This window comes from Anoplophora glabripennis, unplaced genomic scaffold (genome assembly GCF_000390285.2).
Source record: "Anoplophora glabripennis isolate ALB-LARVAE unplaced genomic scaffold, Agla_2.0 scaffold2, whole genome shotgun sequence".
NCBI classification, from domain to species: domain Eukaryota; kingdom Metazoa; phylum Arthropoda; class Insecta; order Coleoptera; family Cerambycidae; genus Anoplophora; species Anoplophora glabripennis.
In genome coordinates this window covers 4,095,657-4,122,918 of record NW_019416325.1, presented here as the reverse complement: position 1 = coordinate 4,122,918, position 27,262 = coordinate 4,095,657, and the positions used below count along the sequence as shown (strand labels likewise).

At 31.1% G+C, this 27,262-nt stretch overlaps 2 protein-coding genes across 2 annotated transcripts in view; one reads left to right on the top strand and one right to left on the bottom strand.

The window, feature by feature from the left end:
• Positions 1-12,673, bottom strand: part of LOC108916920 (segmentation protein cap'n'collar) — a 96,991-nt gene extending 84,318 nt beyond the window's left edge. Inside the window, exon 1 of the mRNA XM_018723251.2 lies at positions 11,832-12,673. Coding sequence (XP_018578767.1) covers positions 11,832-12,281 — 450 coding nt within the window. The 5' untranslated portion in view covers positions 12,282-12,673. The remainder of the gene's footprint in view (positions 1-11,831) is intronic.
• Positions 12,674-16,326: 3,653 nt separating this feature from the next.
• LOC108916983 (VWFA and cache domain-containing protein 1) lies at positions 16,327-24,853 on the top strand. The gene is made up of 8 exons (XM_018723372.1): positions 16,327-16,623; positions 16,673-16,931; positions 18,666-18,911; positions 18,969-19,373; positions 19,581-19,817; positions 19,870-20,192; positions 20,277-20,463; positions 22,871-24,853. The coding sequence occupies exons 1-8, from the start codon at positions 16,465-16,467 to the stop codon at positions 24,643-24,645; spliced, it is 3,591 nt and encodes a 1,196-aa protein (XP_018578888.1). The 5' UTR covers positions 16,327-16,464; the 3' UTR covers positions 24,646-24,853.
• Positions 24,854-27,262: the final 2,409 nt, after the last annotated feature.

The following is a 27,262-nucleotide window of genomic DNA, read 5'->3' as shown; positions in this document are numbered from 1 at the left end:
TCGTTCAAAGGGTCATTTTAGATGAAAAAACCGCGGAGTGCTATTAAATTAGAGGGTTATCTACTTTTTTTATGAAGCTATGCATATACCTATCATTACTCAAATAAACTATAGGCAAAAAAGTGAAAAGAATAAACAAATCTTATTTTTTGCTTTTTTAAAATTGTTTATTAACGATTTCTTGCATAAAATGTTTCTTTTAAATTTTTAAATAAGCCCTTTCGATGGGAAATTCAATTCTCTAAATAATTTTTCCTGTGAACTATAGCGAAATTTTGCTTCGTTTTCGAGCTACAGTTAAAAAACTGAAAGGGATGCATTTTCACCCCTCTTTCCAATTTCCACCCTCTAATTTAATAGCACTCCACTGTTTTTTCATCTATTGTAAAATGACCATTTGACCGATTCATGTAATAAAATATCTTAAACGTCATAATTCCTTTTAAAATCCTATAATCAATAGCTTATTAAAAGAATTTCAAGACTTGTAAGAGAAAAAGTGTCATCCTCCAACGTCTTTTATTGCCCCTTCTTAAATTCAAAAACATGTAATCCGCAAAAATTCTTATAGCTGTTTCACTTTGGAAGTAAAGAACATAGTTTAGTTTTTTTTACATGAATATGTTTTTGTTTTTACAGTACATACATTTTTGTTTAAAAACATTTTTATATAAATTTTATAATAATCGAGATATCCTAGTATTGCACCAAAAATTAGATGCACAGTAGTACTAGAAAGAACATTTAAAATATTTAATATCTACTTTTTATACCTTGCAAGGTTCAATGACACGGATATATTTAGTCGTTCAACAAATGGAATTAATTGTATTTGAGGTTTACTAATTAAGATAAAAAAAACGTGTTATCCATTCATATTGGATATTATTATACAATTTACACTGGACAGAAATTATTTATAAAATAATGTATTTATGATTTAAATCAAAGGAGTAATTGACTTTACTGCGTAAAATGTAGCACCTATTACAAAAATCATTTAGCAACGGAAAACTTTTTATTAATTTGGAAAAATTACAGAATTTAATCTTGTATTAGTCCTATACAGGATATTTGAATTTTCCGTTATTAAGACGTCAAAACAGTTGTTTTTAAAAATACAATGGGGCATAAGTAGTTGATCAAAATAAGGTGACTGAACCAACATACAGGGTGTTATTTTTTCTAATAATGGAAATATTTATAGTAAAACCAGTCCCAGCATTCAAGTACATCTCAATCGGGTTAATTAATTTTGATCATAAATAAACGACAGGTACTTAATTTTAAGTAAAGATACATTAGTTAGTTGAAAGTCAAACATCCTAACGGTTTCGAAACAAAAGCGATTATTTGTCATGCTGTATGTTGAATACGGACATTGACTTGTTAGGTAAAACATAAATTACGATGCAAATTTATTTAGCAAGAAGTGGAATTTGAAATAAGAATTTTTCAACATTAACAGTTCAGCTTCTATATCACTTTTATTCAAAGTTAAGTTATTTTGATCCAAATTCTCTAGTGATGAATGAAAAATTTAAGTTTAGAAATCAAGTGTTGAGGTTGGCTGTATGTCACAATACAAAGTACAGAAAATATACATATTTTTTTTATCTGGAAACGATGTTCACATCTTCGAATACCGTCATCTCCCTTTGCAGGCATCAAATGGGTGAAGTTCTATCTATCTATCAGAGAATATAGGGCAGTTTCGAAAACTGGAATAAATTTCCTATAACATGCTGCCGCAACATTTCGGATTTTTTTTTTTTCATCTTTTACACGAATTTTTAAAAACAGGAGAAAAATTGTAATTTAGAAAATTGACAGCTGAATTAAAAATATTCACGAAATGACTAATGTTAAGCATGACTTTTACAGTTCGATATACCCAGAAGAACCCTGGGAAGTTTCATCTCGATCTAGCGAACCGTTTCTTTGTTTCAAACAGTCAAACTTTTGAGAAAAATTAAAGGGTCACGTTTTTTTAGCTTAAACACTTCATAATCATAAATAAAATGGAAAAAAATTTTTTTTGAGGTTTTCTCAGTTTTACCGGCAATAACGTTTAAATTGATGAAAATAAAATTCAATTCTCTGTATGACCATTTGTCGCCGAGATATCGATGATTGAAGACAAAAGGATCTTTTTCCATTAAAACTGATATTTCGATGAAAAATGGTCGTATCGAAATTTTAAAAAAAGGAAAATGAAGCTGAATAAACAAGCTATCTGGTCCATGCAATGGCTTAGATGAAAAAAAAATTTCCAAGTCCGTGGACTCGGAAAACAAAAAAAATATTTGCAAAATTTTTTGTCGCGCTATTTCTCAGAATTGCATGATAACCGTAGCTTAGGTCCTAAAAAATGTCGACCGAAAGATCTAAAAACTAGATCTTAGAACTTCAAAATGCTTTTTTTAGTTCCCGAAACGACCATTTTTCACCTAAATACAGTCTGTCAAAAATCGCGAAAAAATTCCGGAAATTCTTTTGACCCTTTAATTTTTTCCATTAGTTTAGATATGGTCCTTCAGTAACTTCCATTTTCTTTTTACAATTATTCCAAATGCTATACCCCCTACAGTGGGATTTTCCGCATTTAAGTGTGGTTTCTCGGCGATTTAAAAAATTGAGGGGTGATGGAGCAATTCTGAATTCGGATTCGGATTCAGCGTATCAAAATACCTGCATATAAACATGGTCTTGCAGTTATTTTTTGTCGGTTTCTACATTTATACCTAACTCTAACTCCTCCAAAACGAGAGAGAAAACGAGAAGGATAAACAGGTCTAATCTTCGGAATAGACCTCTTTTTTTGTGGAACTGTGTTATCCAACACGTCCTTATACATCATATTGGAATAACATGATTGAAGATATTTTCACTCATCTTTCCGAAATAGATGTCGCACCGGTTAAAATTAGTTAATGAATGTACGATCAAACTATTTTTGACGAATAACCACTATCGTGGTTAGATGATATATCCAATTTGGTTCTAACAATGAGTCGGTGGACATAATAATTTTATATTCCAAATTACACTTTACTTATATTAATAAGATGGGAGCGAAATTTTCTAAAAATTCAGGTGTATGTAAAATACAATTTTTAGGAAACAACCCAGTTTTGATTGATTCAATTTCCTTCGAATTACTTGACAACACATTTTCTTAATTAACTATTCAATATTATTTCAGTAATGAGAACAGTTCGAAGTTATATATTAGACTTTCTATTACAATTTTACAGAACTAAATGTGGAACAACCTGTATATTTGTATATACTTGGTCATAACGCTTCCTCGAGGTTACAGTGATATAATGCAGGTTATATCTCTAACAATAAAGGAGTCGTTTTTAACTTACGTTTATGGCACAATGTGAAAAAATGAGTACAGTGAGTCATTTGTAAAAATTGCAAATATATAATAAACATAAAGCATAAATATTTTATGACGTATTGTCTGAAAAAATACTTATTTATTTAACTTTTTCCTCCTCTGTCATATAAAAAGTTAAAGTTTACAAGTTCTGTGTAACACAGACAGCATTCGGAATGGACAAATACTTATGTTATGCGTATGTATCAATGAAGTCCAGCGATTGTCAACAATTTGAATTTAACACTTTTATTCCTAATTTTTCTGCAAAAAAAAACTATTACTTACATGTCCTACGTAGTAAACTTTGCCGATGTTTAAANTTACTATTCATGATGAATATCTTATCGTTATTGAAAAAACAATTGCTTTTGAACCTATTAGGAATATTTCGTAAAACTAAGTAGCCTTAAAAGAAACATTCTAATTGCTCTTAACCAATACTGCGCATGTTGGTGCACGCTAACTAATGTATTGATCAAGTTTTATTGGTTTCTATCCATAGCGCTCCAGCAAATCGATTCAATTTTTTTATCAAAAACTACCCTCAATAAATATTATGTTATTCACTGTAGCTTTCCACCTCTTTCTCTTAAAGATAATAATAACAAACTACAAGGAAGATATAAAGAATTATAACAAGCTGTAAAGTAACGCATTTTTCATGAGTGAGATTTTTTTTTCACTACCGAAATATACAGGGTGATGCTCGTGTACAAACAGTTTAAACAGCGTACAGTTGAATGTATCTTTTGGAACAAACAACCAACGCATCTTTAAACTTATTTTGTCTGACAAACTGGCTACTGATTTACTATTTCAGTGTTTCTTTGTTTCACTTTTGAAAATATTTTCATGCAACGGCCTGGCAAACTGCCCGGGATACATGCATTAATTCCAGAAACGATTATAAAAAAAATATATTTCCAATAAGTCTGGGAATGCAGACTGAGCCATCTATTTAACTGTAGACTTGGTGTATTTTTTTAACAGGCGAAGCACAAGCACATAAAAAAATAAGACACACAAATAGCAAGTGAAGCAGTACAGGGTGTTTCGCTTAAAACAGATTTTTCATCTCAGAAATTCTATTCTGTTATTTACTTAAAACATTTCAAATAAAAAATTGAAATTATGGGCGATAAAAGTTCCCAACTTTGGACCACAGATAACTCGATTTTTTTTAATGTTCATGTTCATAATTATTTTATTTAATTCATCCAAAGGAAAGGAAAAAATTGGATGAAAAATAAATAATTAGCAGTAATAAAAAAAGGTCTAAGTACAAACAATTTATTATTTTAAGATATATACAACTATAAATAAAAAAATAGCACATGAACATAAATTCTGACAAAAAAGAGAAAGAAAAGAAGAATTGAATAAATCTGTTTCCAATATTAACATAATACCAAAAATTATTTCCCGATTCAAAAAATCTTATTTGCACTTTTTCTAATTATAGTCCAATCAAATTTTCGAAAATACCAATTTTTTTTTGCCAATATTCAATATATCTGACTTTTTTTAGAAATTCGTGAAAAAATGTCAACTCTCGAATGGCAGTATCGACAATTTGATAGGAATTGAAATCAAAAAGTTAATCAAAGTTTTATGGCCCCGAAAAAAAAACGATTTTTCGATCGTTTTTTGCGATATTTGAAATCGATTTGAGGCTCGTGCAATATTTGCACATAATAGTGTAACTATTAAAGAAAATTTAAATTTAAAAAACCCCGTTCCTAAAGATGTGGCGGCCTATGAATTATGGGGATTTTACAAAAACTCTTTTTTACGAAAACTCGATTTTTGCAAACACTACAAAATATTTTTCAATTTTGAAAAAATCGTTTTATTTTGTTCACCAAGAGCTATCCTTTCACCAAGTTTTATAAAAAGATATATATTTTTGAAAGAGCTATTTGACAAAATTGCGAGTTTTAGCGGTTTTTTGCAATAACTTATTTATTTGATTCGTATTAAAAATTCCTACTTTTGTTTGAAACATTTTTTTCTAAAATGTTTTTTTTTAAATTAACTTTGAACGCCATTTTGAAAATAAAGCCCAAAAATTCAGGCGAGGTAAAGTAGTTCATTGAATTCTACGAAATTTTTCCTAATTTTTACATATTTTAATTACTGAACTACTTTTTGGCACCTGAAAAAGTAATTCGATTGGACTTATTATATTACATAAAAATTACTTGGTTCTAACAGGTGTGTAGGGTAGAAATATTTTTGAAAATTCGAACCAAATTAGTTTTACATTTAAAAACGTTTAAAGGTAATCGATTATTGTCACACCATGTTGGGTAAGTCCAAGTTTTTTACAGTCATACTAGTTGACAATAACCTAGATTTTCAAATCATCAGCATGCAACAAAAAGTAGTCGTTAAAATTATTCGCGATATCATCGTTAATTGAAAACAATAAAAAACAAGCCGGCCAAGTATCCAACACTGAGGGACGCCTGATGTTTGATTAAATATATCAGACTTAATCATCATATTGTACAAATTGAACGCGATGGGAAAGATATGATTTCCACAAGTGTACAAGACATTTACTGATGCCAGTGCTGATGCTGATGAGTTTCAAGTGAATCCGTCTTAATTAGGACGCCCTGTATACAAAAGCCAGCTGATTCCGAGAAAGAAATATGACTGAAACACATAAATAGGTATCGGGAGTGGGTTTAAGGTCAACGAAAACGTATGTCCGATGAACATCGATAGCATCTCCCCTTTTAAAATTAGACGTACTGTAATTTACCACAAGAAGCACAATAACACAGTCCTCCCATTTTAAAATAGTACGTAATTAAACAGGCGTCCTTCAAGGCGAATTCTTTGTGAGGTCGTTTGCACTATTTTTTGGCAACCATTAAAAGAGTTCAAGTATCTCATGTCATGTACGCAATTTCCATAAATACATTAGTGTGTTTGTACTGCTTCGGTCAAGATCGGACGAATTTATAAAAACTGAGCAGTAGGCGCTTTTCCACCTCGTGTAATTAGAATGTATTTTGGTTTTCAATTACGTTGCGTCAAACTTAAAAAATTATATTGTCTGGGACCTGTTCCATCAACAAATTATGTATTGTACAGGGTGTTTGGAGTTTTCATTTTAACCCGATATAGTGTTAGTTTTTATTTCAGGTTTTGCGTATGAAAAGCAACAGAAATTTCATGTTTACTTTTATTGATTTACTGCATGCCATTTCTACTCGTGAAGGAAATTACTAAACTAATGGCACTGCAATAGAACTTAGAAAACGCATTGCCTTGTACACACCTACTTCTTGAGGTAGGACATATTTGACATGTGACATCAACCTAGGTGTAGGTTTTTCGCGTGCGCTTTTTCTTAAAGGCAAAAATTAAATTGTTTTGATTGTTTTACAAAATTTCCAATTTTTTTAAAGATTTGCGTAAATCGAATCTGATATGCATGCATAAAACACCTTTATAGAATCAGAACATGTAATACAGGGTGATTAGATATTTCCAAAGTTTGTAAACACTAGCGAGCCACCCTGTATAATTCTAAAAATAGCTATTTTTCCATATTTACGTTAAATGTCTCATAATGTAATTCAAAATTATGTTCTGTGCATAATAACATTATGATAATAGACTATGCATTACTATTCATGATGAATATCTTATCGTTATTGAAAAAACAATTGCTTTTGAACCTATTATATTAGGAATATTTCGTAAAACTAAGTAGCCTTAAAAGAAACATTCTAATTGCTCTTAACCAATACTGCGCATGTTGGTGCACGCTAACTAATGTATTGATCAAGTTTTATTGGTTTCTATCCATAGCGCTCCAGCAAATCGATTCAATTTTTTTATCAAAAACTACCCTCAATAAATATTATGTTATTTACTGTAGCTTTCCACCTCTTTCTCTTAAAGATAATAATAACAAACTACAAGGAAGATATAAAGAATTATAACAAGCTGTAAAGTAACGCATTTTTCATGAGTGAGATTTTTTTTTNATTTTTTTATCAAAAACTACCCTCAATAAATATTATGTTATTTACTGTAGCTTTCCACCTCTTTCTCTTAAAGATAATAATAACAAACTACAAGGAAGATATAAAGAATTATAACAAGCTGTAAAGTAACGCATTTTTCATGAGTGAGATTTTTTTTTTCACTACCGAAATATACAGGGTGATGCTCGTGTACAAACAGTTTAAACAGCGTACAGTTGAATGTATGGAACATGCAATTAATTATTTTTTTGAGAAAAAATTAAGAATAAAACGTCTAATTTAAAATAAACATGAATGATTTTTTAATAGAAAACTTGTTGAGAACCGCTGACTTCATTATGGCATTTACGCAAAACGTAGATCATTTATGCAGTGTTGCCGGTGTTACACAGAACTCTTAAACACTAACTTTTCATGTAAAATTGGACAGTTAAATAAGTAAGCATATTTTTAGACGAACCACCAAAGAAATATCTCCATAAAAGTGCCCTCCTGCCCTTACCGTTTATATGTTCACCAATAAACCAATGGCGTCACGTCAGGGACGACAGAATCAGTAAATAATTTAGAATTTTATGTGGCTGCTTAATAATCACAGTGTCGGCAGGCCAACCCTGTATTCTGAAATAGAAATGCGTTGATTCACAAAAACAAATATATTTTATCTAACAAAATAGCGTTATCTAATTTCTTAATTTTTAATTTATATTCGTATCTGGCTACAAAACTAGATTCTAATTATAATATAAGGTATACCTTTTTCTTTTGTTTGTAAATGCGATTTTTAAAAGACAATTATTACATCTTACAAAATGTGTACACCAAAACCAAATTTCAACAAGTTTCCTTCTTTCTTTAAAAATTTTTACGTTTAATAACTTGTGCTAGGAAAATGACCATTCGACTCAAACGTTTGTTTTTAAATAGATCCTAAAAGCCCGCATATTTCGAAACTCTAATTGCCCCAAAATTGAATATTATTATGGTACTATTTTTGGAAAATGCGCAATTAAGTTTTGTCGAGATTTCATTTTTAATTGATCCCTTGTTCTTGCAATTTTAATTTTTAATATTTTGGAGCGTACAAATAATTAAAAAAAAATAAATATTGAGTTTACACTTTGCGCCATGTACGTCACAATACCCTTGCTGCGATCGGTACATTTTTAAAATCATCAACATTTTCAGAATTAACGTAGTTTGAGTATTAATTTGCAGTTTTAAAAAAATTAAAAACAAATTCACTAAATCAACATTAAAAAAATTTTGATTGGAAATCTAATAACACCATATTCTATTCTACACCCTTTGAAATGCCTACTACGACTTTTATTTATTTATTTACTTATTTTCAACTACTAAAACCTAATTTTATACGTAAAAAAAAATTAAAAACTAAAATTCTTTAGAGAAACCTTTTTATTGAAATGAAAACTGAGAGAGTGAACAAGTACTCTGTTAAGAGCCGCACTTCTCAAAATTCACCTGTAGACGGATAGATAAAAAAAACGTAAAAATTAATAATTTTTAAAAATGACTCATTTGCTTAATTTACATCGAGGATTGCACTGGATACTTTTCAATTTTTTATTTATTTACAATACACTCTAGCAGTGACTAACTCTAGGCTTAATGGGACAAATCGAACATGATTTTAAAACCACTAATAACAAAAAAAATATATATTCAAATATTTTTAATAATTAAAAATCTAAAAAATGAATCAAATTGAAATTTCCTACGTCAATTATTTTTACGTAAAGTTAAAAATTAGCACTTTAGCAGTAAAAAAAAATATTGAAACATTTCACATGAACAATAACCCTGCCTAATATAGGTATCGGCTTATATGGTTGGGTGACGTGAGCCATATAAAAGCATTGGCTTCAAGTTCAATTCTCTGGCGAGCAGCTTTTTTGCAGCACCCATTTGGACATTGAGTAAGACTTGTCCTCCTTCGTAAGATTTACCTTGTTATGACATGACTCATGTTGTGTTTCTTTCAAAGTACGTTAATCAGATATATTTATATCTATGTAATATTAAAATAACTAAGATAATTAAAAAATTAGGATGTATCCTTATTTTTTTTTTATTCAACAGGTACATGATTTATTTATATATGTCCCACTGAAGAGGAATTTTGCCTTAGTTCTGATAATATCATAAATACAAAAAAGTTTATGCAACAAAAGTTGTACTAAATCAGTTTCTCACATTTTCAAATATTTTTTGCTTATACAGAGATTACAGTTCACGACACGACACGAACAAAATGGAACATGTTGTATATATTATTACATTTTTTAATTTCCCCTTAATTTAACGCCTACATTGATATACATTAAAGAAGCTTGATCAGAATAACATTCTGCAGGTACCAAAATTCAGACCAATATTCAAGTTCCCACCATTTTTTAAATTATGGTTTCTATTGCATAGGGACGTTTTTTAAATTGTCTACTGTGATAATTTGCGTTTTCCTTGACAATCACACTGTTTTGAATAATATTGCGAATGCGAACTATCTTATTTACGAATTAATCTTCACATAACTACACTATAGTATCTTGACAGGAATTCAAATAGGGGTGTTTTATATTTTTAGCTGTCAATGAAGTGCATACAGTTTAAATTAGGAAGCCACAGATAATTGTTTCACCCTGTAAACATAAAGATAAGATTTCGTAATTACAATAAAAAACAATGAATTGACTGAATATGAAATATCCATAAATGTGACTGACTTTCATCTAATTATGTTTCCAAAATCATAGTTCAAATGGACCTAATATTATTACTGTGTAATATCAAATCTCTAACCATTATCGTTTTATTTCATTTTAGTTACATTTCCCAAATTTGTCATTTAGCTATTTTAGAAAAATCCATTTCTAAAAACAAACAAAAAATTAAACAAGCCATAATAATTAATAAAAACACTGTATTTGCTAACTTCAATTCTTTAACACTTCTTCTTTCCATGTTAGGTATAAACCAAAAGGAAATTGATTACTTACAACCACTAAGTATATATAATAACTATCGTGGTTCAGATAAACTGAGTTGATAAGTTCTGTGGTAAAAAATCAATTTGAAGAAAACAACAAATCTAGAAAATATTAATCAGTCAATTATCTAATAATTTAATTTGGTTATCACTTTCAAAGATATAAAATGTTTTCAGTTGTTAAAACCATTTCATTTTTATTATTTAAATAATAATAATAAAAATGGGTTAAACAAAATCAAATTATTTAAGAACTAATTCTGAATTTGATGACTCATAATATGTCTCAAATTTCACATTCCAAATTGTCTTCGATTAAATCTTAAAACTGCATCAAATAGCCTCAAAAAGAGGATAATTAGCCTTAAAATAATCAAAAGTTATGATTTCTATGCATTAGATAATATTAATGTTAATCTATTTAAAAATGTATTAATCTATTAATATAAAAATCTATAAAAAATTATTTATATTTGCTGTAATAGATACTGACATGATTGCAAAATATGGTGAAACTGATATGTACTTAATTGAGCAACTAAAATTTGTAAAACATTTAAAAAAAATTAATTTCAATATATATTTATTTTTCAACTTATATTACTCTGTACAAAATTTTAATCAAACTCGTAAAACAACAGCAGGTTATTAATTACATTGATGGACATATCTAAAACTATCAGCAACTAGATACTAAATCTAAATAGAAGAAAGCAATAAAGAAATCTAATTTTACTGAACAGGCTTAAATATTAAATAAAGACAACCTTGACAATTAAGTCATCGAAACTCTGCTTTTGAAACATCAAAAGGGATAATTAGCTTATTTATGTTCAAGTTTCCTATTTTTAGGTACAGGTTCCCAGATAAGACACATGAAAGTTTTAAGAACAAAAGATCGGTATAATTCTGTAGTTTGTTTACATACACATTTTTTTCAACACAGTGCCACACTCGGATAATATAAACAAGTACTTTTCTTTAGAACTGCAAATAATCACACGATAATGCATATATTTGATATGAAATAAATGGTCACGAAATTTTGAGTTTTATAATTTTATATTTACAAAACAAGTTATATGCCGTTATATATCCAACATATTTCAATAGTTCTACAACAATAATAATGGTAACAAATAACAAATTTTGTGTATATTTTCATTAAACTACTAATGAAATATATAAAATGTACAGGTTACAGAACTGCTTTATAGTAATAAATAGTACTCTACGTTTTAATTATAAGTAATGGTTACGGTTTACCTTGTAGTATTTAATAGTTACCATTAGGTACATGCATGTAGATATAAATACATTTATATTTATATGTCAATTATAGTGAAAAGTATACATATCCCCATATTCTAGATTATAACATTCACTATTTTCAAGAAGTATAGCTATCGAAAGGCTCACTTACCTCTTGTGACAAGTTTATTCCCACATCAACAGGGTTCAAAGCAGCGGCATTATCGTTGTCATCGTTTTCAGTTTGGTTTTGTTGTACAGCTGGTACCGGCAATGGTTCTGGACTATTTAAAGGGACACTTCGTTCGATGTTAAGTAAATATGCCGTTACGTCAGGGTGTCGAAAGCTTCCCCTGTTATATCGACCTAAGGAATTTAAATCAGCAAACAAATCTCTTTCATAGTTTAGTAGGACCGAGTCCAAGCTCTTTGGGTTGACATAGTGTGATCGTAACACTGCTGGTGTTAAACTCCTCCAACTGGTTCCATTGTCAAAATCTAAGTTATTAACACCTCCATATAAATCATTTTCATAAAAAGAATCCTGGTTCACTCTTAAGATGCTTAGGATTAATGCAAGTTGCAACAACTCGTCCCTATAAACTTTCTTCAAAGACAACATTTTTCTATTTATTTTTCCTTTAGTCAATGTCACATAACCTAAGAATACAAGTTAAATGTATTGTTTATTTTATTGTCCAATAACATTATCACGAAACACTGAAAACCCACATTTTGGAAGTTAATTTTTAGAACAAAATGTGCCAATATAGTTCTTTGTATATATACAAAACAAGATATAAATAATCAGCTGATGACTACCTAGAACATGACAGTTCACTAAACCGGCAGTATAACTTTTGGGTTAGGTTCAACAATCAAAATACATACACCACACAAGTAGGTATTTAGGACATTAGTTTTACTTAATTTTTACTGTATATCACTTTTATAACAACACATAAAAACAACTCAGTGGTTTGAGTGCTACAGTCGTAAAGTCGCCAAAATTGAAAACGAATGACAGTGCAAAATGCGCAATGTATTGAAATTTAGAGTGGGGATTGACGTGTTTTCAAGATATTATTCTCAGCTTTGTTTCGCTTTGTCTTATAGGTTTACTGAGGAGTGTATTTTTAAGACAGTATTAAACAATTTTCTAGGAAAATGAAATAAACATTCATATATTCACGAGACACGCGCATATTTCATATTCAAACATACGATTTTTCGATCAAATCTTGTATTATGGGGCGCTTCAGCAGGACAGATCCCAGATAAGATCTAAAAGTCGATGATATTGACCTCATTTACGCAAGTAGATTAATGCGTGCCATACACTAGTTTGCATTGGTTTTTTCTGAAGTAGTAAAATAAACAATAGATACATACCAATCATACCATAGAAAATATAGTACTACTATATTTTCTATGATACATACGCAGAAACAGAACAACTGTTTTGTGTGACTACATTGCCCATAAATAAGGAGGAAACAAACAGATAGAAAAAAAAAATAATGAGAACATTTCAGAATTTTTAATTTTTCATTTTCGGTGGAATACATTTGGAGCACGGGCGCCGTTTCGGGGGGGCATGGGGGCAGTTTTTGTTTTTAATGGATAGAAAATACTACGACCCAACATAACTATGTACCTATCCTAAAATTATTACATAGGACTTATATTTATTTGAGCAAGAACACTTTATCGTGTCCCATAAATACAGGGGCTTTGACTAGTATTGTGTATAGTAATCATTGATACTATAACAATTAATTGGGTTTTTTTGGCCGATGATACTAGAATTCAAATACAACCGTAAAAAGAAAAATAGCACAAACCTGTCCCAAGGATATCCTCCAGATATCTGATGATGGGATATACACGTATGGCCAAGGGATTTACGGTTTGGGCTATCTCTAGCCATATGACGTCTGAGGAATATATATCTAATATTACAAGTTACGATATCCTCCAGATATATCACCGTATGTCCCAGGGACATACAATATGCTATCCTCAGGACAGTATGAGGATGTCTGAATATTATGAAAGATATCCTCTGTATCCGGCATGGGCGTATCTAGAATATTTGCTTGGGGTGGGCCCATTTGCAAGTTCTCGGGAAACCTCTAAAAAAAGCTCTCGCAATCATCAACACGTTTTGATTTTATTTAAAAAAAAGGTCCAACGACCGTTATGACCAAGATGATAATACATATTAGATCTTTTTTTCTGGGGTGGGCCGTGCACATCCCTGCCTCCCCCCCCCCACCCCCCTCCTTCCTGCTACGCTCATGGCATCCGGGTGACAAATTTTAATTTTTAACGGTATAGTAAATATTGCCGTGGAATCCGATTGGCCGTAGGGTTCGACGCTCGCCGATAAGGGAATTTCCAGGTAGCTCGGGCGTCCCTCCTTGACGCTAATTCCACGCGTTTATATGGTGGGTAGGGACTAAAGTTTAGTGTCTGAGGCTTCCGTAGAGCGCCTATAAGGTCGGGGAGCATAAGGACATATTGCACAGCGCCTTGTTGGAGTGTGTGTGTATGGTAACTTTAGATGCTGATGTGCATGGCAGCTTAAAAGCTGGGTACCCTTCGATGATCTTTGCCGTAGGTAAGACGGACATAGGCGGGTAATTTTAGTAACTATGTGAACTTGGAGCTATATGTAGCAATTTTTTAGAGATAATATAACTGAAGAAATATTTTGTTGATTATTTTGGGTTAATAACAATAAATGAGTTCAATACATCAATGTGACATAAACAATGCATACAATTTGGAGCGAGTACAAACTCCGGCTTTTACGAATATCCTTTTTCTAATCTGGTTACGAACGCTGGTTGTAGTTACTGAAGTGGCAATGGATCAGGTTGACTTCGATATGGCAGCTCCACAGGTGATTTTGCTACGTAGTCCGATTTAGTGTGGCATCATTTTCGGTTTTGAATTTCACCGCTCTTTCGATTTCTGGCCACTGAGGTGTACCATGAATCTGATCTCATATCGGTTTCTTCATAGTGATAGTGAACCACCCAATTTGGACTAATATTCGATAATTTTTTAGGTCCCCGAAATCCGAACTTAAAGCGATTTTTCATCCATGGCATCGCATCTTTGGCAACGGTTGTGCCCATAGCTTCGGTCTTTCTTGATGTTGTCTGCTACAGCGTAAAGTCCTTCGGTACATCGATCGGGTTCGAGGTTCCGATTGGAAACATCAGTGAATTTTTGAAATCTGCTCGGGACCTATATTATGACACTATATCAAACCTATTTAAGTATAAATATTTTTGTTACAAATTTTTCACATAAATAAAATTTTATATTTCCGAAATTTATACGTTCTTGTAAAGAATTAGGTATTTTACATTAATATTTAAATTAGACATACTTTTCTGACATATTTTAAATAATCAGAATATCAAAAGTTAGTCAGTCAAAAAGTCGAAATTATATTAGCAGGTGGATATTTGAATATCAAAAATATTTAATTTGAAAACTAAATGATTTGTTATATGGACTTGCAATTAAATAAATTAAATTTTCAATCAATTTCATGAAATACCAAACTCTAATATGTGGGCTGAGTTAAGAGAGAAGACATACGGTCAATGTCCTGGGATATGTGCCATATGAATATATCATGTGCTATCCTGTATGTAGCGTATAGGAAAGCGCCGATGGTCTATCACAAGTTACGTGAGAGCGATAAAGTATGACATAGAAATCCATGCGATAGAGAAGGATGGCTATAATTAAGGCGTATCATAGTCAACGCCCATTTCGCCCTTCCACAAATAAGAAGTGGATCTTATTTGTGGAAGGGCGAAACGGGCGGTGACAAAGAGAAGCCTTCATTATAGCCATCCTTCTCTATCGCATGGATTTCTATGTCTTACTTTATTGCTCTCACGTAACTTGTAATAGACCATTGGCGCTTTCCTACACGGTATGTGCGTATACTAAAGTAACTTGACCTAAATTTGCTTATATCCATCATACCTTTTTGAAGTAAAGCTCATTATTCTCTTCTGGGCACACTATCTATATTACTAAGTAAAAGCTGGTTGACTTTGTTTCAACGATTTCAACAACAGTATCTTTATTTATATACGGCATATACCTTAAAAACTCTAACTTCAATTACTGCAAATAAAATTTCATTTAAAATTTTATAGTATAGTTTTTGAGCCCTGTACCTCAAAAACAAAACACCCATGGCCTATTAGAAAAAATTGTATTATTTTTTGATATTCTATCAGCCCCTTAATTTATGGTACCTTTTCAAAAACGCCCTGTATTGTGATGTGTCATATGCGTTTTGGGTATAAATATGGTATAAATATTTCGATGCTAAAGGCGAATTTACACGATGCAATTTGGATATACATCCAGGATGATTCGTCTAAACTAAAGTGAAACCTTAGAGCAGTAGTATATGCTCTAAGGGTGAAACCGGTAGTGAAAAGGCAGAACTGTTTATCTTGGATGAAATGTTATTCAAATTGTTTTATTTTTAATGAATCATCCTCGATGTACATTCAAATTGCATCGGGTAAATTCGCCTTAAGAGAATCGAATACGCCTCTCATTCGCAATGGTGGTAGCACTGTTTTTATTTTTCTTGACAGTAAAATTCTGTGCTTTTCTGTGACCATGCCATGTCATGTTTTGTTTGTTTATGTTAAGTTTTATTTTTTCAATTTTGACTTAAGTTCTAAGTTTTCGTGACAAAGTGAAAATTGTTGGACTCCTTTACATACTAAGTACAATATGAAATTAATCTCGACACAATGGATATATATAAAAAGATCCTCTTCGATACTTTGATCTTCCTAATTTTTACTAATTTATCTTGTGGTTCTGGTCTTGATGTTAAGGAAGTTGCGAGAAATCTTAGTGAAGATATAAAACAAATAAAAAACAATGAATTAGGGGTACCTTTTATTTTGGTATGTCATAATCATTGTTTCGGTTACACATTAACCCGAGTTTTTTCAGAAATTATATAACAATTTTATGTACTTACCTGGTAGTGTTGATGTTCAGAAAAGTATCCAAGTTATGCTATACAAATTGGAATCTAAAATAAATGATATATTTTCCGGATTAGATATCATCCAGGATATAGTTGAGTCGAGAAACATTAGTTTATCTTCTGCTTTGATGCCTTGTTTTCGAAAGGACTCTAGTCAGTTGGTTGTGGATACTACTTTTATTGGAAATAAAACAGTGCTTCATTCTTTAGGATCCAGATACGGTAAGTAGTTAGATTTAATACTGCACAATTTGCTTCATATACAACCTGGGTCACTTATAAATGACACTAATAATCACGTACTTTATATATTTTATATTATACATATTCTTATATGGTATAGAAATTCCTAAATTTTTACTTTATTAGTATATAGTTACTTATTGATACCTATGTAATAAGTAGACATCGGAAACTTTGTGGTGAGAATCAAATAAATAAACAGTAGCAATCTATATTATGTTAATAAACGGCAATACACATTGTAATAGCAGAGACAGGCTAAATCTGCGGTCAACCCATGTGCCTCTCAATGCTCATAATACACAATACTAATTACTTCCACAAAAAAATACATGTCGTACACTCGATTAAGTAAAACATCAAACTCACTCACACATGCATAAAAGACAATGAATTGCACGGTCAACTTCTCTTAGCAAAAAAGCCGGTACGGTTCACTGGCATGCTAGACTGACAGGGCAGGTATAACACGGCGTCCTGGGTAAGCGGCGACAAACGTACCCTACCTACAGTTTGTACGATATTTGTTGAGAAAGAATTCCATGGCGTGTTTCTTCGTAAGTGTATCGTCCTGTGCATTTTCAATGTAATTTCTTATTAAAATAAATCAATGGAGGTGAAAAATAAAATGGAGGAATTAGTCAAAAAGTATCGTGTTTATATTTTAATATTCTGAAAATAACTCGGAAAATTTCAAGGCATACTTACCCCTGCTGCAATAAATTTAAGTTAGTTTTTGTACTAAGTATTCTAACATTTATGCATTATTAAAAGAAGTATGACATCCTCTTTGTACTAGTAATGTCACCCGGGACGTCAGTAAGTAATTATTGTAGTTTTGTTAAATAATACAGTGAAAAACTACCATACATAAACTTTACACACATGGTACAATACATCAAATTTTACTTTTTTGCACCAATATGTAGTGTAAGTATTTTATAGAATAGTGCAGAAAATAAATTGTTTATGTTGCATTTTGTCTGGTAGACAGTTCACCTTGCTGCCCTTTAAACTGTCAAACTGATAATTATTCATTAATAATTTAATACAGCTAAATTCTTAAAGAATGGGTATATGACTTTAATCTGAATAAATTTTGTTTCAATTTAGGCCCTAGTATGTAAAATAAAATACATTAGGCACTAGTGCAGAAAATAAATTGTTTATAATTCAATGTATAACATATATTTTTCAGTAGTAGGAAAAGCATTTAATGCAACACATACACACACACTAGTGTGCAACACATACACACACTAGTGTATAAAGTAAAATATTAAGTTCATGCATAAAATGATTTGTTTGTAATTCAATGTATAATATTTTTTTCGGTAGTAGAAAAAATATTGAATGCAATTCATATGTGATACTTTTTTCACTTGGAACTATAAAAAAAATACTTGCTTGTTATTTTTATTATTTTTTACACACTATTGCAAGGAATACTACATACACGTGAATCGTTTATGATTCAATTTATAACAGTATTTTTCAGTAGTAGAAAATTGAATGCAACTCACGTGTAAAGTATATTTTTTCACTCGAGACTATGAAAAAAATGTTACTTTATATGTTTCTTCCTTAAATAACTAAGTTATTATTTTCTTGCTAATAAAATTGTGTAAATTTTAAGTCAAACTTCAATTTTTATTTTACATCTATCTGAAGCGTCAGATCTAATGGACGTTTCTATTTTTGGTGTAATTTTAGTTTTAGATAAAATGAAGAGAAGCGTTGGAACAACATCCGGAGCGATAAAAAGGCAGTATATTATCAGTGATTTTGAAATTCGCAGTTTGGAGTATTCCCCATTTTTTTTATGCCACGAATGTGATGAAACCATATTATGGGAAAATTACATGCACAGAAAGAAATATCAGTTAAAAAATGTAGTGTTAATTTTAGACAATGGCGGTTCAATAAATCATTCTCAGCTTCATGTACTTAAAACATTTGGTAAATTATTTTCTGTGAAACAATTGCGTTTGATACATAATCTTTTTTTTGTTTTAGCCAAAAGAGTTATATCATTTTTGACAAGTAAGGATCGCATTGCCCTTATAACTATTAATTCAAATTACACATACTTTAAAAACGACTGCGACTATACCAAGGAACTATATGACACAATTCATCTAGAACATGTTGATTCATCCTACAAGAAGGCATTAAATAACTACATCGACACTCTTGGCTCAGATAATAGTGCTACAAATCATTTGTTGGGTATCAAAAAAGGACTAGAAATTGTGTTGAGACAAGCCAAAGTAATTAAAAATGAAACTGTCATGATACTGTACGTAAGTCGAGGTTTATTATCTTCACTGATGGAGCCGAAAAGTGTTTTGGAAGCTGTTGCCAAATTCACAGACAGACATAATGTTTCTTTGGTTATTAACACTTGTGCCATATCTGGCGGTAAGTACCATTTATCATAAATTTATAAAATAAATAATTATTCCTTTAAATAATTTAATTAGGTTTTTGTAACTGGCTGAGGTACTAAAATTAATTTTATCAAATTAATTAATTATCACAATTAATTACTTATAATCGATTATTATATAATTATATACATAATTAATTATATTTATCAATTAAATTTTAAATTAATTTGATGTTTAGATTTTACGCCAATGTACGAACCACAGTTCCTACGAGACATGGCAGAACAGAACTATAAAAAATACAACATTAGTTACAAACCAAGTCTATTTCGTAGTACTGGAGTCATGTTAACAATAAATAATTCAAGAAGCGTTCCATTTGCTGTTCATCAATTTTATAATGTGTTCAATCACGAGTTAATGTTCGTTGCAGAAAAGAATATTTCTTTACCGAATTGGGATGCTAGTACTGGAGGTAATTCATGAACCATCTTTTGTTAATTTTTTTAATGTTAACCGCTTTGTAGAATTAACTGTGTCAGTTACGAAAGGAGTTTTAATGGAAAATCAATTTTTTCTTCTCGGAGCCGATATATTTTTTGAGAATTTAGTGGAGGACATAACATACTACAGAAGTAATCAAGATGGCACCTATGCTTTCCTAATGGACCTTGAAGGCAAAGTTCTTATACATCCGTCATTTTTAAAGCCTGTGCCTCATAGCCATCAAATACTATTTGTGGATATAGAACAATTTGAAAAAGTAACTGATGTGCATATTTTGCGGAAAAGGCTTCTCACTGAGGAAAAGGGAGTTCATGATACGTTTAGATATAACAGTTCGGATTTGGTAAGTATATTATTTCAAATTATCAAAAAGATGCAATAATTTTTCACAAATTTGAAAAAATCTGAAATCCACCAAATTTTTTAGGTCAAATATACATGGAGTAGAGTAAGCAGCTATTATGTTTTGTGTCTTGTAACAAGTACTAAGTATGGCAAATTCCATAAATCTTATAAATCCCGATGGTATCAGAGTTCTTCGAAGAGTAAATTCTTGTATCACAATTTAGAGGATTATAAGTTGTGTCGTCACATGAATTTGTTGGCAACAATCGGTAAGTACTATTTTCTTGCCTTTATTGAATGGAGGTCATATTTATAAGGAGGCTGTCTTAGACATTTAGAAACACGTGATAACTGTTTTCCAAACTTCGCTATGAAAACTATTTTTTTACCTTTAATTTTTTTTTATTTTATTTTCGCACATTCTTCTTCATATTCTTCCTTGTTTCATGTCTGTTTTTTTTCATGTTAGGCCATTGTCAATTAACATTGGTCATTTGATTTTTACCCACCTAGTGCCGTATTGTCATATCACATCAAGTAAATTGTTATGTAGTTCTCCTAAACTAGGTCAAAGTTAGAGGTCATTGATACTGAGATCGATAAACTAAGCAGTGTTTAAAAACAGTAATATACTTTGTTCAAAAATTTGTTAAAAATATTTCTTGAAAACATTTGAAAATGTTTTTTAATGTTCGATGCTTCGTCTGCATTTTTGTTCAAAATAACATGTTGCAAAGCCATCTGTTTTTATAAAATTGTTCCACTGCGGTTCCTCTTTCAGCCCTTCGTTTGTCACAGTTGGTTTAAAACGAGGTTCAAAAAAGGTAACAAGAGGCAACATTAATAAGCACACACATAACAGCCGAGGTGTTGCTCAGTGGTGGCATAGACGAAAATTTATAAGTGGTTTAAAAAACGAATTTATTTGATTTAAAAAAAAATCTTTTATATTACTGTTTTGGGCAACACATACTATAACTCCTAAGAAATTGACCTCCACTTAGTTACACCCTGTACAAATATTGCCATATTCTTTTTCCCCTATATTCTGCTTATAAAATAGAGATTTTCTTGTTTTATCTGATATGAGGGAGATACAAAATATGTATTTTCAGTTATCCGAATCACCTCTCATAACATACAAAAAAAAATATCAGCCTCAAATTTTATGTAAGTTGGTGTTATTGACCTTTCTATTTTCTGTTCCGTCAGATAAATTATGTAAATAATGTAACGCTAAACTAAAATTTCTTAAAAATAGTTTGTGTTTAAACTATGCTATTTTTAACTTTGTTATATAGAAAAGAATTTTATGTTATGAGAAAAATGATTAACCTCACGTCCTTGCCAAAATTTGCGATCTATTCTTAAAGAAACCTTTTACAGTGTAATTAATTAAAGAATGTTTTCTGGTATTACTTTAGAAAACAGACAAAAAATAGTTTAGATATTTTAGGATCGATTTTCAAAAGAAATTGAGCAGAGAAAACTGCACCTTAATATATCGTGATTTATTTAATAGATGTTTGACATTTTTCATTTCACATTATTTTAAAATGTACATTTTTATATTTTTATAATTCAACAGTTTCTTGACAATGAGCAACTTGCATTTATTTTTTAAATGTCTAGAAATAATTTATAACTATATAATTATGTAGGTAGTGAAAATATTAGAAATCTCTTAGAGGCTGTTGGGTTCTGTCGCGTCGCACTAAATGACAATGCAATTCACTATTTGTCACAAAATTTATATTTATTTTTATATAATTTTTATAATTAATTTGTAGCATTATAAAATTATTTTTTTTACCAGTGTTAGTTGTTGTCGGTTATGGACTACTTTCATCCCTATTATTACGTAGAGGCGTATGTGTATATCTATTTCTTGGATTATACGCCCCTACGTGATAAGAGGGACGATATGCTGTACTTAAAGAAATTAAATTTTCGTACAGGTTGTCTTATTAAGAGTGCCGTGGATGTATTAATGAAAAAAAAGTATATATATAACATATAAAACAATTGAATCGTAACAAAATAATTTTTGGTGCCTGTACCAAAAAATGTGTAAATATGAAATTTTAAAGAAAATTTGTTCGAATTTTTTGAAAAATATGTATATCACTGCATACTGAATAAAAAACAACCTCTTTATAAAAATCACAAATGAAGTTGTGAAAATAAGTCAAAAGTGAAGAAGACCCTACATCTTTTAAACAAATCAATATATTCAGATGCAATTTTTGTCGTTAAATTTTTTACAAAAGTCGCATGTTGTTACTGCTCTCCCTATTATCTTGGAGATTATGAGAAACCCCTCAAAAGTGTTAAAATTAGTCTATCCCGTATAGTTTGCCAAAAAAATTGCAATGATAGAAAAATGTTTATTACCGAGGCCGAGAAATTTTCCAACTTTTTTTATTTCATCACAAAATAGGTTAAATATATGGTCCTATGTTTTGTTTTTTTTTTTATTTTGATCTCAAGTCCTAAAAAATTAAAATATCTTCTTTCAATTGCGAAAGACACCATATCATCCACTAGTGGAGGATGCGGATGCGGAATCATTGCATTCAATTTAAGCTATTTCTCGATCAAGTTATTTTACTTGTTTTTTTTATTTTTTGACTTCTCATTAACAAGATTTACGAAGCCACTTATTCATTTTTTCAGATGTAGCATCTCTATACCTCAGCACGTCTTGTTTCCAATCACCATTCACTGCCTCTCGGATGATTCAAGATAGATTAACTAGTCAGGGCTATTTGGCATATATAAAAGACGACACTAGACTGTTAGCCAATCCAGGCCTTAAAGACGAAGTTAGGGATGAAGTATCAACTCTCTCGCATCTTCTAGATTTTCTGAGAAAAAAGCAACTTTCTTCGCCATTATCGAAGTATATCGTCCGGCGATACGCTTCGTCTTACACTGGCGTATTGCAGATGTTTCCAGGAAGTGTTCTCCGACAAGGAATACAACCAACGAAGAGACCGTGGTTTCTCAAAGCCTTACAACACAGAGATAAGGTTATTCTTATCCCTCCGTATCTAGATAAAGGAGGTGCAGGGTATATCGTTACTGTAGCGTATGCTACATCTCAGGTAGTCGTAGCCATAGATTTTACATATGGCTACATGTTAAAGTTACTTTTAAGTCACATGCCTACATGTCTAAACGAAAAGATAACGTGTTTCTTGATAGATGATCAAGGATACATCGTTTACCACCCCAACTTAATGGACGTAAACGGCATGAGGCCCGTCGTTGAACAGCAGCACATAGTACATAAGGAGTCATTGGTATCCAATGATATATTAAACCACAAGCATTTCATTAAGAAAATATTATGTAATAATTACAGTGATAATACCATTCAGCGATATTACCGACTAAACACCAGTTTCACCGATGTTTTGGTTAATTTCGTCCCTGGAGAGCACTGCGTTACTTATCGGATAACCTCGGTGCCGCACACGAATATTTTTATAGGTGTTGTGAACGCTTCTTGTGATTTTCTCGCGACTTTTTGTCCGTGCAGTATCGTTGATAGACTGTGCTTGAATTGTAACCGCATGGAGCAAAAGGAGTGCGAGTGTCCTTGTGAGTGTCCTTTGGATGACGAGAATAATGTTTGTGGAGATGTTTATGCAAATATGACTAATAATCCACCTTGTACAGGGTATATAGACGAATCGTCTTTGGAAACGAGTTTTACAGTCGATACAGAAAATCATTTAGAACCTTGCTTTCCTGTTAGTTGTCAGTCACAGAAGTTGTATTTGGATTGTTTGGGATTGGTGGGTTGTGAGTGGTGTAGGTACGATATGGAGGGGAACTATCTAAGAAAGCCTTTTTGTGGGATGGTGAACACTTGTTTTAACGGTTTTTTTGATATGACAACTTCGTACACAGGAAATATCGCAGTAGACTCCGATTATTCTCCCGTAGGGCCTATTTTAGGGTCGATTATAGCCATGTGTATTTTATTTATACTGTTATTTATTTGTTATCGTTCGTATACTAATCCTTTGACAGAGAGGCTTTACTTGTCTTCCACCCAGGATCAACTGAGGATGAGTGATTTGAATATCAACGATACTTTTCACGATTTGGGTAATTATAGAGATAAGCTTTTGCAGGAAGATAGCCCTAATGTAATCTCACCGTATTGTATGGCTAGTACTTACAAACAAACCCCAGTGGCAGCTGATTCCGATCACGGTTATTCTACAATGACGCCTCATGACGAGTCCGAACATCTTTCTTTGGCTCCTGTCGAAGTTGAGTCGTTAGAGGATGATATTATGTCCGACAGTACTTCGATTCATACCAGTATCTCCGCCAGAGATGGCTCGCACAAAGTATCCCCCATGTATACTAAAATTTCAAATAAAAACTGTATCATCGTGCCAGTGACTGTACACAGGAATATGGAGAAAACTTGACGTTGCACTTAAATACGTATGTATTTATTAAGTTGTGTTTATATGTAAATTTGTGTATTTTTAATATAAAGTGTATTAATAATTTTTGTACCTATATATCTTGCCAATGCCACTTTTTAACGGAATCAATTTTACCTGAATACAGTATTTGTAAATATTTGTAATTTATGGAATATATTTTTAATACAGATTCTAGCCTGCACCTTTTAACAAGGCAGTTAGTTTCCTTTTCCTTTACGAATATTGGATTACTCTATTAATGCAGCTTTAATGTTAGTAAGAGAGACAACCCTCAATCAGTCAATTAAACGGGTTCAATTTTCATGAATCTGGAAACGTCAGGGAAATAGTGAAATTCACAAATTTAAATGTACTGGTCAATTTTTTTATGTAGAAGAAAATTACATAATTAGTCAAAATTAAAGATAATACATTTTTCAAAAACTTATTGGCCAGAATCAGTTTTTATTTATTTTGACTAAATGTGCAGATTGAAATAAAGTTAATATTAAAAAGAAAAATGAAATATGACAGGTTTTTCTTTTATTTTTTCAATTGCTTTTTAATGATGTGGCTTTTATTTCTACCTTGAGCTCCGTACAGTTTTTTGGAATAAATGGAGTAAATATTGACTCCCATAATAAAGTTTGTAACAATTTTACGAAAAAGATAATTGCTAATTTTGTACACTATTATCAAAATTCTAGTAGTATTAAATTTAGGTACAAACCTATATTTTTTATTTTAGCCGATACATAAAATGTCATTTTCTACAAAATCAAAAATCTTGTATGTCTAGAATGCCCTTATTTAGTATTTAGACGATCCATTTTTATGGTGGCCATTGTATAATTTTTTAACATTTTTTTAATTAAGTTTTTTTTTTATCAAAATTTTGTATACACACATCTGTATCACTTCTCCTTTGATGTAATCTTCTAATTTCGATTTGACCAAGTTGTTAAACATTCGCAATCGCAAGAATATCATGTATTGCATCTAAGAAAGCTGCTGTTTCTGATGTAAACTGCTAACTGATTCGAGTAAACAAAGAGCGACCGAAAAAAAGCCTAATTTTTCGCCCCTTTGTGAGACCTCGTAAATTTACTCCAAATTTGTGCCAAAAGATAGTCTATGATGAGACTTGAATTGTCTATAAGTTTTAGCTTGAGGCTACATTTCGTTTTCGAGTTTCGGTTGATTATAGTTGTCATTTTTACATGGATTGTTGGAACGAGGTTACACCGCTAATAAAAATCGCTTGTACTTCACATGTGGCATATGTATTCCGAAGTACTTTTTCGCGCTGAGCACGAATTTGCTATTAGAATTGCTTCATCACCCTTCGGTCTTCATGAAATGACTGAAAAGCTTCAGAAAAATGAAGAATTTCGAAGATAGATTAGGAATTTGTGATTAATACTCATTTTTTTTTCATGGTTTCGTTATTAATCCCTCAATTGAGCTTGAATCTGACGTGATACAGGTCAACCAACTACTGAATTGAAATTAGAGACTTACATACTTCCTTCAAAATGGCGATATATCTTGCTCATATAACATAATAAACCAACAATCCAAGATTAATTCTTTGACGTCCAAATGACCTGTAGTCATAGAGATTAACGAACCTTTGATTTTAAATCAATGATTTCGTCAACCTTTCTGGGAAATGTTTCTGAAGACCTTTCCCAGAATCTGAAGTCATAGAGATTAACGAACCTTTGATTTTAAATCAGCGACTTTGAAAACCCTATAACAATCCATGTAAAAATGACAACTTTAATCAACCTTAACTTGAAAACAAAATGCAGCCTCAAGCTAAAACTTATAGACGATTCAAGTCTCATCATAGACTATCTTTTGTCACACATTTGGAGTAAATTTATGAGGTCTCACAAAGGGGCGAAAATTTCGGTCGCTCTTTGATTTGAGTCTTTACAGAAACTACATTACTTTGACAGCTGTAGCCTTAAGGTAAGTACATAATTACAGATCTGTATAATGTTAGTCTTTTGTTTAATGTAAATAGTAAGGAGCCATCCATAAATTACGTAAGATTTTTAAGGGGGGGGGGGTCAATTTTTTCTTACGATTTCTTATAAAGGGGGCGGGTGGGGGTGTCAAAGTCCATCTTACGTAATGTTTTTTAAATTTTTTGAATCTAAAAAATCAAAAAATTAAGCAGATGAATCGATTAGATCTTTAATCGTGTTAGATCTTTGTGAATTAATTTTATTACATTATTACAAACTAGCAATATTTAATTATACAATTAATAGAAGTTGAGTAGTGAAAAGTAATATAGAATTGAATAACTTTGTAAGTATGTATAACAGCTTAGTCTCCATATAGACAAGCGTGATATAGATATATATTTTATGTAATGTAGCGCACAGTAATGCATTTTATGTTTAGGAATTCCTAAGAACCGTGTGTTACACTTAACACAATAAAACAATAATAAAATGCAAAATCTTCGATTTGTACAAAAATTACGTAAGGGAGGGTAGGAGTTGCGAAAAATCTTACGATTCCTGACAGGGGGGAGGGGAGGGGTAAAAAGTCATCAAAAAAAATCTTACGTAATTTATGGATGTCTTCTAAGAGCATTTTG